The 19129-nt window shown below is 42.2% G+C and overlaps 1 protein-coding gene across 4 annotated transcripts in view; it reads right to left on the reverse strand.

The window, feature by feature from the left end:
- Positions 1 to 7074: 7074 nt before the first annotated feature.
- LOC141999275 (ephrin type-A receptor 3) overlaps positions 7075 to 19129 on the reverse strand; it is a 303677-nt gene continuing 291622 nt past the window's right edge. For 3 of the 4 annotated variants that reach the window (XM_074972523.1, XM_074972542.1, XM_074972515.1), the window contains 2 exons: positions 11428 to 11583; positions 7075 to 8803 (listed from right to left, as the gene is read on the reverse strand). In XM_074972523.1, the coding sequence (XP_074828624.1) occupies positions 8698 to 8803; positions 11428 to 11583 (262 nt within the window). In that variant the 3' untranslated portion in view covers positions 7075 to 8697. Of the gene's footprint in view, positions 8804 to 11423; positions 11584 to 19129 lie in introns of those variants that run through there. The other variant, XM_074972533.1, reaches the window with a different exon arrangement.

Here is a 19129-nt window from a genome sequence, read left to right on the forward strand (position 1 = left end):
TGTTGTGAGGATAAATACATTGAAGATTGTGAGGTGCTCAGATACTTTGGTAAATGGGACTATGTGACTACCTAAAATAGATTAAAACTCTACTGATGTTCATTCTACAGCACTGAAAATTCTGTCTAAAATGGGGGGCAATGGTGTTTTGCAGTTCGGTTAACAGGATGCGAAAGCCCCCTTAATACCAGCATAGATCTCCATCAAGGCTGCAATACTAGTAGCTCACTTGACCGAAGATGTGTCAAACTGTATCTGTGCTAGTGTTAAGGGGCTTTCTAACAACACACGGCTAACTTGATTGAAAAAAAATAACTCCCCCCACATGTAGATAGGAACTCACTGGCAATGTGCACTGCAAGATTTCAAGTGAGCCAGAGCACTGAATCTCAATTAGCTCTACAAGAGCTCCCTGTCCAAGATGAAATTTGTACAAATAGTGATGACTGCAAGTAACTCAGCCTTAGTAAAACCCAAGGAATACAATGATCTTGCAAACGTACATAGGTAAATGCTTTCTCCAGTGATTACTTGCTTGCTAAGCTGAAATGTTTGTATACAGCACTGAAGAGGACACTTAGCCAAAATGTTTTCACACAGAATTTTTGCTTTTTGTTTTACTTGATTTACAATGAAGTGCTGTTAAGTCATAGATCTGAGAGAGAGAAGTACTTGTAGGGGATAGGAACATACCATAGCTTCTTCCATAAGTCCAGAGTCAAATAAGACATATGCAAATAGAATGGAGATCGAGAATAAGTCATGATTACAAATTCCACCTTGCTGGAGTACACAGGAAAAAAAGAGAAAGCAGGCAGAGGATGAATGATGGGTGGATCACAGGAGCTCTGCTTACAAATTACTAGAGCTGGTTAAAAAGTTGGACTCTCTCTTCTGTGGGAAGGTCCAAAATTTTGAAAAAAAATTGTTCAGTTTTGGAACTAAAAGTCAGAACTTCATAATTTCTTGCAGACGGAGAATTTTTTCTGGATTTGTTTCGAACTAATCAGAACATTTCATTAAGCAAATTTCAAAATGAATTCCCCCCTGGAAACCCAAGCTCCAAGGCCCCAGACTCTGTGGCTCCAGGGCTTCTTAGCGCCCAGCTCCTGGATAGGGAGCCTGGAAGCTACAGGTTCTAATGCAGTGCAGCAGGTAGGCTGGCCTGGAACCGCAGACCCTGGAAGCCCTGGAGACCAGACTTCAAGGCAGCCTGCCAGGTGGGCAGCATTTGGCTGGCAAGAAGCCAGGCAGGTAAATTTCTAAACCTGCCTGGTAGTCAGGGTTCCATTGGAAGATTTGTCAAATTGATGTGGCATGGAAAAATATTCCATTGGGAAATTTCCAACCAGCTCTAACAATTACCATGACTGACTGCTTCTCAGATTGGCTAACTGCGTGCACAAATGACTAATGGGCTACACACTTATCTGATTAGAGTCACAGTACCTATATGTGCAAACTAAGCAAGAAATTGCCTGACAACTTGTCTAAATACCAGGCATATAAATAATAGGGGTGGGATTTCTTTGGTAAGCCTTTTAGAGGCATAGCACAGACCCTGCAGCCCAGAACAGGGAGTATGTGATATTAAGCCACATTTGTGCCCTCCCCATCCTGGGCTGCTCTGGATGCTGAGGAGGCCCCTGGTGTCACAGACATTGGAAGGCCTGCCTATGTTACAGCAGGGTCGCCCCAGGCTGCCCTATGAGCTGCAGCACTGCCCAGAATAGTCACTGCACTGCATGCTGCATCCCTACCCCAACACACCACCCTTCCTGCCCCCACCCCCTACCCCAGCTCTTGGGAGGGGGTCCCTGAAAGGAAGTCTCACAGTTGTCTTCCATAGTGCCTGTACTAAGGGGGGAGGATCCTTCCCCAACTAGATCTGGGGCTTTTTAGAGCCCCTTTACCCCATTCTAGTCCTTTCATCAGGCCCAACAGGGTCAAGAGTAGGGATTAAGACCTCACACTGTATCTTCAAATAATTAGGGGATGCAAAGACATTTATAACTGCTGATTATTTAGAAGTAACACACTGGGGACTCTATCTTAGATTACATAGTCTGTAGATATTGATTTCAGCTTCTTTTGGAATAAATTGGCAATAGGTTATTTGACTATATGGTTTGAAGGGGGCAGGATTTGTAATGGATGTATAGACAATCTTTTCTTTCTATCCTGTCTCTAACAGGAATTCTTGAAGATGACACTTGAAGCAACAGCCTGACACTGTATGTTAATTTTCTTGCATCTCAGACAGTTTGAGGACAGCCTTTGGAGATGTGGTGATTTGACAGCGTTGAAGAATGCTTGCATCTAATTTGGGTTGAGTGGTGACCACTGACTTTAGATAAAAGTAACTATCTGACCTTATTTTAATGATGTAATCTCTGCCCCTGGGACTCCTATTCAATTTGAAAATGTGACACAACATGGAATATGAGAATTTGGGGCCAAGTAAGTGCACAGATGGTTTTGCATGTGCCGAAGATGCGCATGTATCATAGGCATTTTACTTGTGCAACATGAGCTCACACACAGTAAAAGGGAAACTTTTAAAAATTCAGGCCAGCCAAATATGATTATGGTCTCCTGAGTGGCTGGTGGTTCAGTGGCTATCCAATGGGTGCACTTCAAGACTTTCTTCTGTTCTGAGAGATATTACCAGTCCCAGGAGTGTTTCCCACCTGAATATATCGGTAATATCTATCAATCAGGTTGAATCTTTCAAAATGGAAGATACTTTGCGTGACCATGATAAAACAACTAGGCTACTAGCCAGATCAGAAAATGATGAGATATTGTTACCTTCTGAAGGCTTCTTAATGACAAACCGCATATTGAATGAATCGGGATCTCAGGTCCATTCCTTGTGGATGGATGTTCAAAGCCCTTCTTCCATTGGCACTGATTGGTATCTCACTGGCAATTTCAATAAGAGATGGATAAACATATAGGATAAAATGTTATTAAGCACATTAGTGACTTACGCATATGACTCCCATTTTCAGAAATGCCATCGCAGCCTACATCTCACTAAGGCTTTCAAATAAAAGGCTTAGGTGCCAAAATCCCCTTTGAAAATGGGACATAAGCCTATAAGTCACTTAGGCACTTTTAAAACTGTACCCGTGGATAATGAACGGACTGTTAGCATTTATACTGCCAGATTTGAGTTGAGGACTGAGGTAGGTAGGATGGAGTTTGCTTCCATTGCTGGTGCTCATATATCTATTCTGTGCCAGTGCTGACAGTCTAGAACCTTTCATGAACACTAATATTCTTTCACAATAAATAAAATAGTTATAACAGATTATTATCCAAATCTCCTCATTACTGTTAGGTCAATGTGCCAAAACACGACAGGACAAAACCAAATCATAAGTATTATTGCTAAGAGAATTCTGTTCACAGAGTAAATAGCTTGCACAATATACAGATTAGACCAACCTGGTATCTTAAGAACATAAGAATGGCCATACTGGTCAGACCAAAGGTCCATCTAGCCCAGTATCCTGTCTGCCGACAGCAGCCAATGTCAGGTGCCCCAGAGGGAATGAACAGAATGGGCAATGACCAAGTGATCCGTCCCCAGTTGCCCATTTCCAGCTTCTGGCAAACAGAGGCTCGGGACACCATCCCTGCCCATCTTGGCTAATAGCCATTGATGGACCTATCCTCCATGAATTTATCTAGTTCTTTTTTGAACCCTGTTATAGTCTTGGCCTTCACAACACCCTCTGGTAAAGAGTTCCATAGGTTGACTTGGCTTCCACACCATTCAAGCATACTGTTCAAATCCTGCGCTGGAATTTAGATTTGCGTCATATGCACCCACTGCAGCATAGTAGGTAGCATACAGATGCTATAAAGAGGCACTAGGTTTTGCTGCAGATTTGAATTATTGCCTCCTTGTTTCTGTTCTGTGGTGTTAAATGGCTCCTCTTTCAAGTAATATCACTTAACAGATAACACTTGCCAAGTTTGCCCACATAGACTTACTTCAGAAACAGCTCTATAATACATTACTTTGTATGGTTAAAACCAGAGTGAATTAAAATACAAGCACGTGCTCCTCATTTGTAATACAAATGGATACTAATTCTTTACTCATCCTTAGTAATGTTAACTGGAGAAGCAGAACATTCTGCAACATTCACATTCTTCTAGGAAGACAGCTCTCAAGAGGCAAAGCTAGGCAGTGTACATTGGTATTTTCAAATGATTCATGCCTCAGTGAAGCACATAAAAACAATCCTTTTGCTTTGGTACAGTAAACGGGGGGAAAAAATCACTGCCTCTCACCCCCGCCCCCAGAGGAGAGATCATTAGAAGATGCTTTGTTTACAATCCAGAGGGAAAAAATGATCATGGGGAAAAGTTACAGTAACTAATGGGCTTTGTCTTATTTTGTTGACAAGAACATCTTTTTATAGTACTTAAGCATTCTAACAAGACTTGTGGAGGTCCAGTCCCCTTGAAACAAAAGTAGAAGTTTGGAGTTACTTGGCTTAGCTAATATAAACAACAATTTTCTCAACACCTTATAGGCAGTTTGTGACAGAAACAGTCTTCCCATACGCACAGAGTGAATCACATCTTCACACTAATGGAACTTGGCAGAGCACCAATGGATCTGGCCAGCGTGTTGACTTTAAATATTGCTTTTTTAATAGGTGTTCCTAATAGCAACTAACTTTAACTCCAGCTGTTCACTGAAGTTGAGAATTTAGCCACAGGTAATGCATTATATTTAATTCAAATTTAATCAAGCCAGGTAGGTTTTTTTCAATCAAATAGATTTACTTTGCCTCAAAATAAGCACCTGGGTATTCCAATATGTAAAAAATACTTTCATTATGTTTATTATAAAAATATAAATGTTTCCACTACAAATAATTTTACATTAGTAAGAGGCCATCTATAATTGCACAACATATAAACTAAATGAGTAAGTAATGCTTTGAATTACAAGTTAAAATAAGTACATATTACCAATCAAATCACATCTATACATTGCTTATTGAATGCTAAGTACAGCACAAAACTAGATATGTTAACAGAAATAAATTATATATGTAAACTATATTTAAAGATACAAAACCAATAATATGGTACATAATGTTGTGAATAGTTTGCGTTTTGTTTGATGTAAATAACCAATGCAGATCCTGTACAGGAAGATGGCCACAAGAATTCTAGTACTGCTACTCCACATTTAAGAATTGTACACTGTTATGTTTACATATGTACAGGGGGGAGGGGAGTGTAGGATGTTTTCAATAAGAGGCCACTTAGAGTACATGTACAATTTTGAAGGGTAGAGGATGCTAAACTTGCTTAAAACCACTCTACTCATAACTGCAAGCAAAAAACAAACAAACAAAAATGATCTCCCTTCTTACCAAGAATCAGTATGATGCACTTATGCTGAGCATGCTCAGAACAGTGTCCACGGAGGATGACTAGAGAATATTAAGGGTGGTGTTAGGTGTAAGATCTCAATTTGAAACATTTTTCTTGTTTTGAGAAGCATTTAAAAATCTCCTCCCCTAAAGATGCCTGAATGAAGACTGAGAGGAACATCTGTAGAAAAACCTTGTGAAAAGAGTCCTCCTACACTTGTGTCCTCACTGGAGCTTGGTGATTTAAATTGATTAACAATGTCTGAATTTTGACTCTTAAGCCCAAAGTTGAAGAGAAGAACAATTCTGAACACACTAAACGAGCTGAAATTGGCATTCGTGCTATATTGGATCTTATATTGGACCACCCATCCCTAATTGGGCAGGACAGTCCCAAAATGTACATTTCAAGTCCCAGTCCCAGTCCCAGTCCCAATGACTCGGGGACAGCATTTGTCCCAGATTCCCTGCAGCATCACTATGTGCCTGCCTGAGGCTCAAGGGCAGTGCCAGCCTCTTCCTGAGATGGGTTTAGCTCTGCCTTACCACAAGGATCCACCCTGGGCTCCGGCTCCACCCCCTGGCCAGGCCAGAAGCTGGAGCCTGGCAGTAGGAAAAGCTGCCCAGGGAATCCAGGTCACTGTGTGGGGCCCTGGAGTCCCAGACTCTTCGTCTGCCCTTGGCAGTGAGCCCCGGGGTGTGTGAACACAGGCTGGGGGCTGCTCTTGTGCATCCCGCTTCCCCCAGGACTGGTGAGGGGCCTGCGGCTCCTCACAGCAGTCTGGGCTCTTTGGGCGGCTCTTACCACTGCCCAGCTCCAATTTCCAGCCTGGTCAGGGGGCGGGGCCTCAGGGAGGAAGAGGAGGAGCAAGGGCGGGACTCCTGCACGTGTCCTATTTTTGCAGTTTGAAAAGATGGCCACCCTAATATTGAGTCATCCATCATATTTTGCTGCAGAATCCTGGTCTAACAAGAGAACACACTGAATAGAAAATCACAAAGATTGTTTGTGGTCTAATTTTAATTTTCTGCACTTTTCAATATTGTTGGTTCAAATTTTTGTCAAATCATATTAATAGACATTATCAACTGAGCATATTTCAAATCAGATTCTTCTGAGCATGCTCACTTGCCACAATTTACTAAAAAGGCAATCTATAATTCTGTCTCTATTTATCAGTGAGTGATAAATGTGTTCGCTTTACATTGTTCACGTTTTGGATCCAGGAAGAATAATTTAGACGCAGATTCAGCCTAAAGAATTCTAGGAATTCAGCCTAATGCTTCTGTGTACTTCAGAAGAACCTGCAATTGATTTTGCATTCATGGCAGCAGACTCAACTAGATACATAGCAATTAAAGCTGTGAGTTTGTCACAGAGGTCATGGTTCCTGGCCAAGGGGAGCTGTGGAGCTGGTGCCTGGGGACAGCGTGAGGAGCTAGGAGCTGAGGGATGGACATGTTGCTGCTTCAGGGGAGCCACAAATGGAGCCTGTGAGACCTGCCACACCCCCAACCCCAGCACCAGCAGGGGTCCCGGGCTGCGTGCCACCACCTGCCGCCACCTGTATGCCACCACGTGGCGCCCCCCCAACCCCCCCCCCCCCCGTGAGCACCCGCGGCACCCCTTGGCCAACCCCCCCACCCCAAGATTTAGTCAGGGGTTTACTGCCTGTGACCATCCATGACTTTTACTAAAAATACCTGTGACTAAATTGCAGCCTTAATAGTAATCTGTACTTCATACTACAGCCCTGGATCCTTCAAAATGCATTTGTCTTGTCTTTTGTTTGTTTTCACAGGAACTCAGTGTTATTCAGTGGAATCCATTCTGCAGAAGAGGTGGAAGTTTAAGGAGGGCAGGATTCCAGTCCAAGATGTGCAGCACTAAGTCACATCCTAGTGTAATGATCAGGGACTATGTATGTATGTATATATATATATATATAAAAATGTCATGACTTCCTGCTAATTATGCACATGTGGCAATCAGGAATAGAACCCCTGACCTTCAGCTCCATACTCAGACTCAAACCTTTACCATGTAAGCTAAAGAAGCCATCCCACTAAATTAGGGTTCAAATCTGCCTCCCTTATACTGGGTTCTAGCACCTCACTCTGCAAATAGCTCCACTGAAATCAATCTGAATAAGGTGCTACTTACTCATCATGTGCAAGGATGGCGAAATCAGGTCTTTGGGAGGTAAAGGAAACTAACATGCTTAACCAGGCTGGATATTGATCTATGGAACAATTCGTATGTTGCACACACACAGTTCTGCTCATATATTTACTCTAGGTTAGAAGTATAACGTATTACTGTGAACAGAGATATGACATAGATGGAATGTCTGTAACTCCAGATGGATTGTTCAGAGCAAGAGCTGGAAAAAAGCTTTTCTTTCTTGGATTTCAAACAGGGCAGTATGAATATACAACAAAATTTAGTAAGTAACACATTGTACAATTTTCTCAGGTTAAACCATCAATTCTGATAAGTGAAGTCTGACTGCATTTGGCACATGGCAGTAATAAATCTAAGTTAAGATATTTAAGCATAAATATAAACAATACAGAATAAAAGGAAATAAATATGCCTTTTTAAAAAAAAATTAAGACTTTTTTTTTGTTTTTTAAATGGAAACATTTAGGGAAGCTAACGTAATGGCAAAAATCATTTGTGAACTAACTCAAAGTCACTACAAACTTTATTTCTGTATTCCTTTCCACAGTTGAAACAGAGGATTACAGTGACATTATTGTATGGCCAGATAAGTTTGAGGTATGATCCCTCAATTTTGCTTGCCTTTAAAGAAATAAAATACCTGTTACAGATCTCTTCTGTGTATAAAAATACTGCAAGTCTTTTTTTTTCTTCTTGTTGCTGCTGTCGATCAAACACACAGCCTTTATGTCCGTGGTTTTTCATGATATTCAGTCAGTTAATGTTCAAATGGCTCTAGGGTTCAGTTTCACTGTTTTACGTGGAAGGATGTTTACATATTTTTTCTTTTCAAAATTATTATCTGTATTATCAGTTAGTTACTAGAAGGGGAAAAGAAAGCACCCACCCTTTAGGATTAAAAATTTTTGTTCCTATTTTTAAGGCATTGATACTCAATATTTGAGTTTTTTAGTGGGCTTGAAGTTACCAACAATGTTCCCAGCAGTGTTGTGAGAGCTCCTTTAATTCGTGCAGTTTTCTCAGCCATCACTATTTGCCCTTTGAAGCAACTTCTCTCTCTCTCTCTCTCTCTTTCTTTGACCTGAGCAACATCATTTTGGTACCTTACACAGGAACAGGGCTATTCTTTGTATGATTTTCTAGCGCTTTAATGCTGCTAATAATCTTCTTCTGAGGACCAACAACTGTAACACCAACCTTCTTCATATCACTGAAAGAAAGAGAACACAGGGTTGATAAATGTGATGTCCTCTACCTCTGTGTTTCATACGGCCTTTTCCCTATTGCTAGATTGGAGACTGTACGAGAACAGAAACCAGTGAGAATCTCTCTCTCTCTCTCTCTCTCAAAAAAAAATAGCACAATAGGAGAAGATCTCACTGAGCTGTGTTCTGCTTTATTTAGCACCAGAAAATACCCACCCAAAAGATGAGACAAGTGCTGATTGTGGACCTGAGTCGACTATTGAGATTTCTGGGGTCTTTTCCCTGCTGTAGCAACATTTCATGCTGTGACCATCAGGCCTGATTTTTTTCCCTGAATCAGGCCTGCCATCTTGCACACTGAGCCCTTTTAGAGTTTGGCTTCCACAGCTCTGGGGTTGATGCTGAAATGGATAGCTACATGGTCACATTCACAGGCCCTGCTGTGTCTTTGCCTTCGGTTTCTCCAGACCATCTAATCCCTTTGTTGGGCACGGTGGAAATGTGACTTCACACTTTTGCGGTGAGGCTAATTAGCTATTAGTCCACAGGAAACTGGCCATTACTGGTGGGTTTCTGCAATGTTCCCAGGGGGTCTTTGCCATTATCAACTTTTTTTTTTTTTTTTTTTACAATTGCAACAACATGCTAATTGGCTGTATTTATGTGTTTTAATTTCCATACTGCAGCTATTGGTTACTTGTTCCCCGTCACTTAGCTGCCACCAATGTATACCATTAAGAAGTCAATATTCTCTCTGGCACAGTATCTTCATAACCAGACCTGACATGTTCCCAGGTGCAGAGAGACTATTACCACAACACTCTGTACTGCAGGAATAAAGATGTTGCACATTTAAATTTAAACAAACTAATTCATTCCAGCTGGATACATGAATCTGTAACACCAACTCCTCCAGCTTGTTCCTCGAGATGCAGGAGGAAATCAGGGCTCATTCAAAGCACCAATTTGAACCAGTTCTTTTCCTGCTCTATATAAATGGAATTTAAGGTAGATTAGAAGGATTGTAGCATTTGTAACATTTTGGGAATAATGAAAAATATTCTTTTCTCAATGCATGTGTGCATGGCTTATTAATATTATTGAGTATTGGGTGTCGTGTTCTGTCCCAATTAGTGGCACCGAGACCACTTAGAGAGAGAGAGAGATAAAATGAGTCTGCTCTACAGCCTTAGATGACAGCCAGCTGGCTTTTAGCTCATGCTGTAGAGGCTCATGCGCTAAGCTCCAGAGGTCCCCAGTTCGATCCCAACTGCCGACGACTGGGGTCTGTTGGTGTTACATATGCACATCAGATGATTTGAACAAGAGGATGATAAATTGTTTAAGGGAAGCTTGGTTGCAACCAACAAATGATTTGACATTTCTATTTGTCCACATTCATGCATAAGTACAACAAATAGCGGGGGGCAAATTTAAAGTCCTAACTATGCCTTCCTTTACCTCGATGGCAACATGAACTGCACCTAAGTAGGTGCTCAGGGATGAACTGGATTAAAAATGTCCTAAAATCTCTTAGGTTTGCTTATCTCATGCTACCTCTCCTTTAAACATCCCCACCATCTTCCTGAGAGAGTTAAAACCCTCAGTAACTTCCTCAGGCTCTCCTCCTGCTTATAACTGTAGTGATCATCTAATCAGGGACAGAAAGGTGACTTCTGGCCAGTCACCCAGCCAACATAGTGAAGACCTGCAGCAAAAAGTCCATGGACACTGTCACCGTTGAGACAACTGTGTCTTTGAATTGACTCTAAAACACATCTTTCTAATGTTATTTTGCCTTCCTAATAGTATCATAATGTGTCTCACCATCTGTTATATATTGTTTACATCCTAGATATTGAGCTCTCTACAGCAGTGACTGTCTTTATACTGGTTGTTTGTACAGTAACTGACTCCGGGGGGAATTCTGTGCCACTGCGTGTGCACATAATTAATGAGCCATGCATATTTATAATTTTTTACGCAGAAAAAAGCTTCTGCCAGAAAGTTGCTGCAGTTCCGCTTTTTGCCCATCAGAGGGCAAGATGGCACTAGAACAGAGCAAACTCAACAGAAGATAACTTGGGCTGGAAAGTTACTGCAGTTCTGCCTTTTGCTCACCAAAGGGTGCTGTGGCAATGGAACAGAGCAGCAGCTCCCAGCCAGCTAGGAAAGAGAAAGCCTCCCTTCTTCGCAGCACTTTGTGGGCCAAGGGATATGGGGAGACATCATGGGGCTGCTGGGAGGTCAGACAGGGGCTCATAAGGGCTAGTGGGGGATGACAGACTGGGGCAGGGGCTGAATAGGAATGGAGGCACAGGGCCACATGGGTAGAGGGGTGGCTGAGGGGGGGGCATCACATGGAAAGACTTTCTCCTGACTCCACTGGGCTCTGTGTGAGCACAGGAGTCTGCTTACACAGAGCAAGCTGCAGTCCTCATGCCATCTGCAAAACGGTTTGTTTTCTATACATATATAAGAACTAAATTTTGAATTTACACTTGAAAATGGTCTTTAAATACAAGAGAGTATTTTTAAGCTACTCTTGCTAAAGCTTAGTCCAAAAATGTGACTTGTGCATGTTTAAAATAAAAAATATCCATGGGCACTACAAATTGCACTAACTTACTCTATGGAAATCTTGGCTATTGTGTCACATGAACTGTATTCCACGCCTGTGAAGATGTCCTTGCACTGTCCTGTCCGAATCCCATTGAGCCAGTCACCTGTCATGCGGAACGCTGAGATGTCAACGTTGCTTTGGTCCAGGAGAAGATTTGATGGCCTGGAATAAAAAGAAAGTAAGAGAGCCGGAGTAAACATAAGATACACTTTGTGTCTAAACTTAACACCAACACCAGCAGGAGTTCCCAGCTGCTTTCCTGTTCATCTGTGGAATTTATCCACCACTGTGGCCTCATTTGTTCAAATTGGCAGCATTGAGGAACACTGTGTAATCATCTTGTTTATGAGCTCCAACTACTCGGCTCATCCAGGTGCTTTAACTCACCGAAGCATTACCAGTATGTGATACATATTTTTACATTATAATTTAATTTCAGCCTGTATGATTTCTAACAGGAGATTGTTGTTGGATTAATAGCAACGGGGAAGTAAACGTCCTATTGAAAATAAGCATAAGAAGTGTGACAAGGTAGGTGAAGTAATATCTTTTCTTGGGCCAACTTCTCTACTGCCAGGAAGAGCTGGATGACAGATACCCCTGCATTTGGTAGCATTACGGAGGGCCATACTTGAGGCTCTCATAATGATCTACCAATGCAGTCAGACATGGTGATGGGGCTCTTCTTTTCCAACTTTGCTACTACACTGTAATGTCTTATGTTAGTGCACAGATGTGGACAGATGTCTGGCCTCCCCTGTACTGACACGAGTTGTTTTTTCTCATTGCATTGTTATCTTTTTTCTAAGCTGCACACAAAGCCTCTGAATACCCATGTGATCAGTATTCTTTCTGGTGGGCATGACATCTTAGTGTCCATATTAATTATTTCCCAGTTGCGACACTAATTAACATTATATCAGATTCTTCCACCTGTGATAGTATTTAAGAATATGAGCCACTACAGTAGGTGCTTGTTTGCAGTAACACTTTGTAAGAGCAATCGCCGCTTACGAGCAACATTTCCCCTGGGACCACTTTCCTGGGACGCAGTGAATTGTCAACACTCCCGTAACAGCAACAACTGCTTAGGAACAACATAGCAAAAGGGCACCGATATGTTGCTACTAATGACCGTCTACTGTACTCTCTTCAATTTTGACCTCCCCTATAGCTACTGTGAGCCTGCCCTGATTCAGCAAAGCACACACTTAACATGAAGCACATGCTTACTTTCATTGAGGTCTATTGTGTGCTTCAGTGCTTTGCTGAATTGAAGCCATTTTGTGCAACTGACTGGAGACTAAGGGACAAAAGTAACCTGAACTCAATTTTATTGCCCACCAGAAAAGGCTATACCAGGAGCTCCTCCTACTGGAAGTTCCACTGGAATTACCCCAGTTTTGTTTTGGCCCAAAAAATCAGTGTGAATGCTTTCCTACATCTCTTATTACTGATCCCCACCTTCACTATCATTGTAGATAGGCAACAAACAATGTAAACTATTTGATACTTACTAAGCACAAAACAAGACAGTGAAAATTAATGTGTCTCTTGCTACACAGCATCTAACCACGTAGCAAAACAGGAAGAGCACCAGGACCCCTGCAATAGTGACTGTGCTCGTTTCACTATAATATGCTCCACTGAGCTGTGGACAGTATGTTGAAACAGATCCTTAAATAACAAAGAGAGGCTGCCTGACAATATGCTGGTTTAGTGTTTGGCAGGAGACAGCCATCCTCAGCACTGAAGCTCTGTGTGAGGGGCTACATGGTGGGCCTGACAGCAGAAGAGCCACGTCCTGTGCACACTGCAGAGAGGTTTATTGCACCAGCACCAAGAACAGTGGAGAGGAGTGCTCAGATGACAGGCCGCACCATCTGCGTTTACAGAGGTGGCCCACCCACATCAGGCAAGTGGCATAAATAGCTGTTGGGACTTCCCTGTCATCTCAGGCCCTAATCCTCGGCGGTTCATCTGGACTAAACCTAATTATTCCAGCTTTAGGTGGCTATCTGAATTTCTTCACCAGGAATCAGGAGCGAAGGAGAGTGGTTAAAGATCACGCTTCAAATGCCACGATTTAAAGTTAAATGATTATGCCGTGTTGCAGCTGGGTATGTGGTTCATTAATATTTGTAATGGGAGAACTGATTCGGGTTCAAAAGACCGACCACCAAGGACTGTTCTCCCAAACTTGAACAGAATCTGAGGTTTGGAAAAACTTTTAAGGCAGAATTTATGAAGGGACCCCAAATGGAGTTAAGTACTCAAATTCCAGTGGATTTCAATGGGAGCTGGGTGCATAATTCTTTAGGGTTTGAAAATCCCAGCCTTAATTATTTTCACATTCTTTTGCCCTTTTAAGTGTCACCAGGATCAGACGTACTAGAGAAGCATGTTCACATGGTACGTCTGACCCTGGTGGGGACGAGGAAATACCAGAATTCTTACGCACGCAATTCTGACCTCAATCTTTAAACTAAAGGAGTTTGGCTAAGTTCAAATAAGCCACTTTGACTTTTGGCTACATGTCCAAACCAAACCTTCCATCTTTGAGGTTTTGCCTAGCATTAGTTTGATAAATCGATTCCTCTTATACATTATAAAAGGCTTTTAGAAGTTGTGGCTGGCTGCTTGACTGCTGTAGCAAAAATACAAACATCACGACCTATACAATTACCCAGACTGTGCACAGTGTACTGTCATGTACGGTAGGAGACCCGTGTTTGGTACAAATCGCTAGATTTCCCCTTTCTGGATCACTGGACACTTTTGTGAAGCCAGTAAGAAGCTTCAGAACACGCTGCCTTAGAAATTGGAAAGGCCTTGATAATCAGCCTTTCAGCAATTGTTGTTGCAGCCTCACGTTCAATTCTCAACCAGATTCAAGAGCAGCAACTCAGTTGATCAGAAACCTACGTATCTTCTTAGCATGGGCATTATGTTTTGCCTGGCCACCCTCTCTTTAAAGGCCGAGCAGTCGAACAATTGGTTGTTGTCTGGAGAAATGGGCTTGGGAGATATCTGGAGCCTGATCCTCCGTTGATGTCAATCATTGCACCTCCATTGATTTCAATGGCACTATGACATTTTACACCAGCTGAAGATTTGGGCCCTGAGAACAATCTTAGATGGGAAACAGAGTAACAGCCGTGTTAGTCTGTATTCGTAAAAAGAAAAAAGAAAAAAGAAAAGGAGTACTTGTGGCACCTTAGAGACTAACCAGTTTATTTGAGCATGAGCTTTCGTGAGCTACAGCTCACTTCATCGGATGCATAGCATATCGTGGAAACTGCAGAAGACATTATATACACACAGAGGAAGTTTTGTTTCATGGTCTCTGTGTGTATATAATGTCTTCTGCAGTTTCCACGATATGCTATGCATCCGATGAAGTGAGCTGTAGCTCACGAAAGCTCATGCTCAAATAAACTGGTTAGTCTCTAAGGTGCCACAAGTACTCCTTTTCTTTTTTCTTTTTTCTTTAGATGGGAAAGACGTTTCCTGACTATCTACCATCACGCACCGTACCACTCAGAGAATAATAGTGACAGAAGACACTGGAAAACAGTACAACAGGCCTGGTGGGAGGGGAGAAGAGCAACAAGGGAAACATGGCCAGGGGGTTAAAGAAACAATTTGCAGACATGGCCCTTTAAAGCTAAGCACATACACTCCCACTGTCATGCCAAAAGCAGCCCTTAGGCACCTATGTAAGTAAAGTTTTGAACAGTGAATGGTTAGACGCCCAAGTTTGGCAAGCAGACCCAGGGTGTACCCAGTAGCCATATGGTCTACACCTAGCTAACTACTGTTTGTCCCATGAAGAGTCACTTTTTATTTCTGGTTTTCTGGGTATAACATCTGGAATCCCAAGACATTTATTATGGGTATTTATGAAGTGTGCTTAGTGATAAAGCACGGAGAAAGTTTTTCTCTATTCAACGTAGTGTGTTACTTTTCCTTTTTCATCTGAACTCTAATAAAACAGGGCCTGACTCAACAATTGCTTAAAGAAAGAGTGAGCATAAACAAGCTGAAATAGAACAGGACCCTAGGATTAGGGATTAGAGTGGCCCAACAGAGCTTTTATGTTTATTACTTGGATCAAAGTATCACCAGGACAAAAAATATGACCTAATTTTTATGTAAGTGACCTCAGACTAACCAGCACTGTAAAGTATCATTTTTCTCCTTGTAGGATTCCAAGCAAAAATTAGTTACTTTCCTCCTCAGAGAGGACATCTGGACAGTTTATCAATGAACAGGAATTTGTCTCTCACTGTGAAGAGTCTGTGATGTCTCCTCCCATGCACCAAGGGAATGCTGGGCTTTCAGAGCATCTGCACACATCGGCATTTTTCTCCCCCGACCCAGCCCCTAGACAGAAGGTCTGAACATGAAATTTATGGGCTGGGTGATGTGTGCCATGAGCTCACAGTTAGCTAGACAAATTAGATGGGTTGCAATCCATGCAGCTGCAAACGACGTCCTGCAGGGTTCCACCTGATCTTTTACAGCTTTTCATAAATCAGTACCTACCAGCTTCAGAACAGAGTCATTAAAAAGAAATCATGGAAATTGCATGTTTGCTCAGGGAAACAGAGCAAAGAACATTTCCCCCGTCTTTTTTTTTTTTTTTTTTTTTAGGCTCTTTTTGTTTTGTCCTCACCTCCACTCCCCAACTGCTACATTTTCAAATGGTTATCCATCCACTGGCATGGAGAAAATTCTCAGTGCTACTCATTCTTGCATTGTATATGGCTGGAGGTCTGTATTTGCTGACATGTGACACCCCTTCCCCCAAATAAGTAAAAATACAGCGACAAATTCAACCGTGAGATGCCAGATTGTGCTTTGTACACAATGCCCTGCTGCAGTCAGCTTTAAGTAGACAGGCCCATTGTGTTAACAGCTGGAATTAACTCTTGTGTTGTGCCCATAAGCACAGAAAACCATGGTTTTCTGTCAGTAAAATACATTTTGTCACTATTCAAGGAACTTTGTCACAGCACATCATGTCTAGAAATAAATATATAAATAGGAAAGGAACTTCAGTCCCTGCTTGTACAAATCTCTACTATAGATGTGCCAGCTATCCAGTGAGAGAGAGAGAACTTAATTTATAATATTCAGGTGCCATGACCACCAGGAGAATGAAGCATTACTTCTGTGTAAAGGACAGCTTATTGCTGCTGGGTAGAGAAATCCCGTATACCACCTCCTGGATTTCATGTTCTGTTTTTTCCCCTAATCAATGTAACCTAATTCCCTATTTCTAAATTTGGAAATATCCTTTATACTTTCACACTTAAAAACAGGCATCTATAATTCCTTTTTCTCTTACAAAAAGTAAAATGACACCTTCACTACATTGCTTTGAATGCAGATGACTTTGTGACTTCAAGCACTGAAATTCTAGACTAACGCTCAGGACAACATAGTTATCTCCAACCTTAGAAAAACAGAGTGCATGTGAAGCAATTTTAGTTTTATCTTCTATAGCAAATGGAATCATGAGTGTACGTGCTTCCCAACAGGAGACCAGTAAATAAATGTCACACTGAGGAGAAGTAGAGCCATTGTGTTTACTTTAATTATCCCTGGACCTTAAGGACTAGAATCTTTGCAGTTACAGCTATTTATGCCTGGCTTAAAGCATCCCTCTGGTAAAATTAGCAGCTTTGTTCTTAAAATAAAAATTTGCCTTGCTGTTTGGCTTATTTTCTCCCCCCTCCCCTGAGATTTCATATCGTGTTTGCTGCGTTTGAGAGTAAACCAGATTGTTGCTCCTCTTTGTTTTTGAGGTCAAAAGTGGGTACACTTTGTTGTTACATAGATCACCAGTTAGAAATTGCAAGCAGTAGTCTTTCCCAGCTTCCTTTCCAAATACAGCTCACACTCTTTACAAGTACAAGCTTCCTTCCCCTCACTTTGCTTCCTGGGTTTTGGCATTATTAACCAAGAAAAAATGCAAGATATTAAAGATCAGCTCACATCTTTTCTTCAGACGTGGCTATTCCTAGGGTTCCTCGCTCAGGACTTCTCAGCCTACATCCTAAACCCTTGCCCTCCAGACAGCCATCACACCTGCTTTATATTCAAGTGGGGGAAAGGAGCTACTTGCCTCACTTGACTCTTTTACGTACACCTCCACCCCACCAGGCCCAGGGCACAAGCTCTGGTTTCCTCTCACTGTGAGGGACTAAAAATGTAACCTCAGTGCCCAGGTGAGACTAAAAATGTAACCACAGTCTCACTCCACAATTGGCCAGAGCTGCATGTGAGTTCAGAGAGGTCCCCCCTAATCTCTCCATTGTCAGGGCAATTACCAATGAAGGATGTGTCTTGAGTTTCTATAGCTGCTGGTAACCTAAGTAGCTCAGGCTGCATTCAGCGCTCCCACACCAATGGTTGGGTGCACCCTGAGTCCACTGAGCTGGTTATTACAAGCAGTACACACACTGAAGTCTCAGCGCTCACAGTCTCAGCAAGACCACTTGTTGCCCCCATTGTCACATTCTACAAAGGGACACCATTTTTTGCATGCACTATTTTCCTCACACAAATAACAGACCATAGGAAGGGCTGCTGGCTCCTACCTAGAGTCTGGATGAGCGTCCTTTTTGGTTTTGACCTTAGCATTTCTTTAAAGTCACACTGCCTCATTGGACAGTCATTGATTTATTTACGCTCCCCATTGCCCACAGGCAAAATACACACAACAGGAAGGGTCCCTCTTAGACACTGAACAAATGTTTTTTTTGAGCTGCCTCTTCAGACTGCCCAACCTCTTTTAGTTTTCTCCCCAAATGTTCCTTGAGCAGATGCTTGGATGATGCTGCAGGTCAGGGTTGCAGTCATAGCCCTTGTGGTTTACCCAACAGTTTAGCCTCCATGAAAGAGCCTCTTGCCAGCTTAGATAGTTGGTTCTGGCATACCCTTATCTGCATCCTCCAAAGCAGACTATTAAAATACTATTCTAAAATAATTCAGGCATCAGTTCTCCTGCAGTTCATTCCTTTGGCTTGAGCCAATGCACAGCCCAGTTGTCCAACTGCTGGGCAAAAGAAAAGGGCTCACCCTGAAACAACGTGCTGGTATTTTTCTTCCAAGGTCCCCAGGAAGTCCAGGATCGCAGCATCTTGCTCAGGGTCTGATATGCAGGTGTGCTTCTCTTGTTAAAAACCAAACACACAGCCTAGGAATCCTCTTCCCTTGTTCCCCACAGAGGGGCGCTATGCTGCTGCAGCAGATGGCTGCGAGTCAGTGAAGGTGACTAGATAAACCTATAAGTTATCATCTTGGACAGGTAAAGATCAATACCCAATGCTAATCTGAGCAGTGTCTCTAGTTTGACAATTCTCAAGAACATCCACTTCAGGAATAGTCTTTGCTGTTTCTGGTGTGCTGCCGCCCAGGCCTGCTGCTATAAGCTGCAGAAAGATCTGCTGCTGTAGTTCTTATTGTTCCCTGACCCATTTCAGGACCTACTTCTTTTTCTCTTTTGACACCCCTTTTGCAGTGTGTCTTAAAAACAAAAAGCTCCTGACGCTACTTTTACATTTCCCAAATTGCTCTGAAAACATAGTCCACACCCTATTTACATGGGGTCTAGCTTTATTAACAAAGAAAATAATAGGAGTAGCTTAAGTCTTGGAAGCTTCTAAAGTTCCTCACTCAGAGCTGCTCAGCCCACACA

This window comes from Natator depressus, chromosome 1 (assembly GCF_965152275.1).
Source record: "Natator depressus isolate rNatDep1 chromosome 1, rNatDep2.hap1, whole genome shotgun sequence".
In the NCBI taxonomy this organism is placed as follows: Eukaryota; Metazoa; Chordata; order Testudines; family Cheloniidae; genus Natator; species Natator depressus.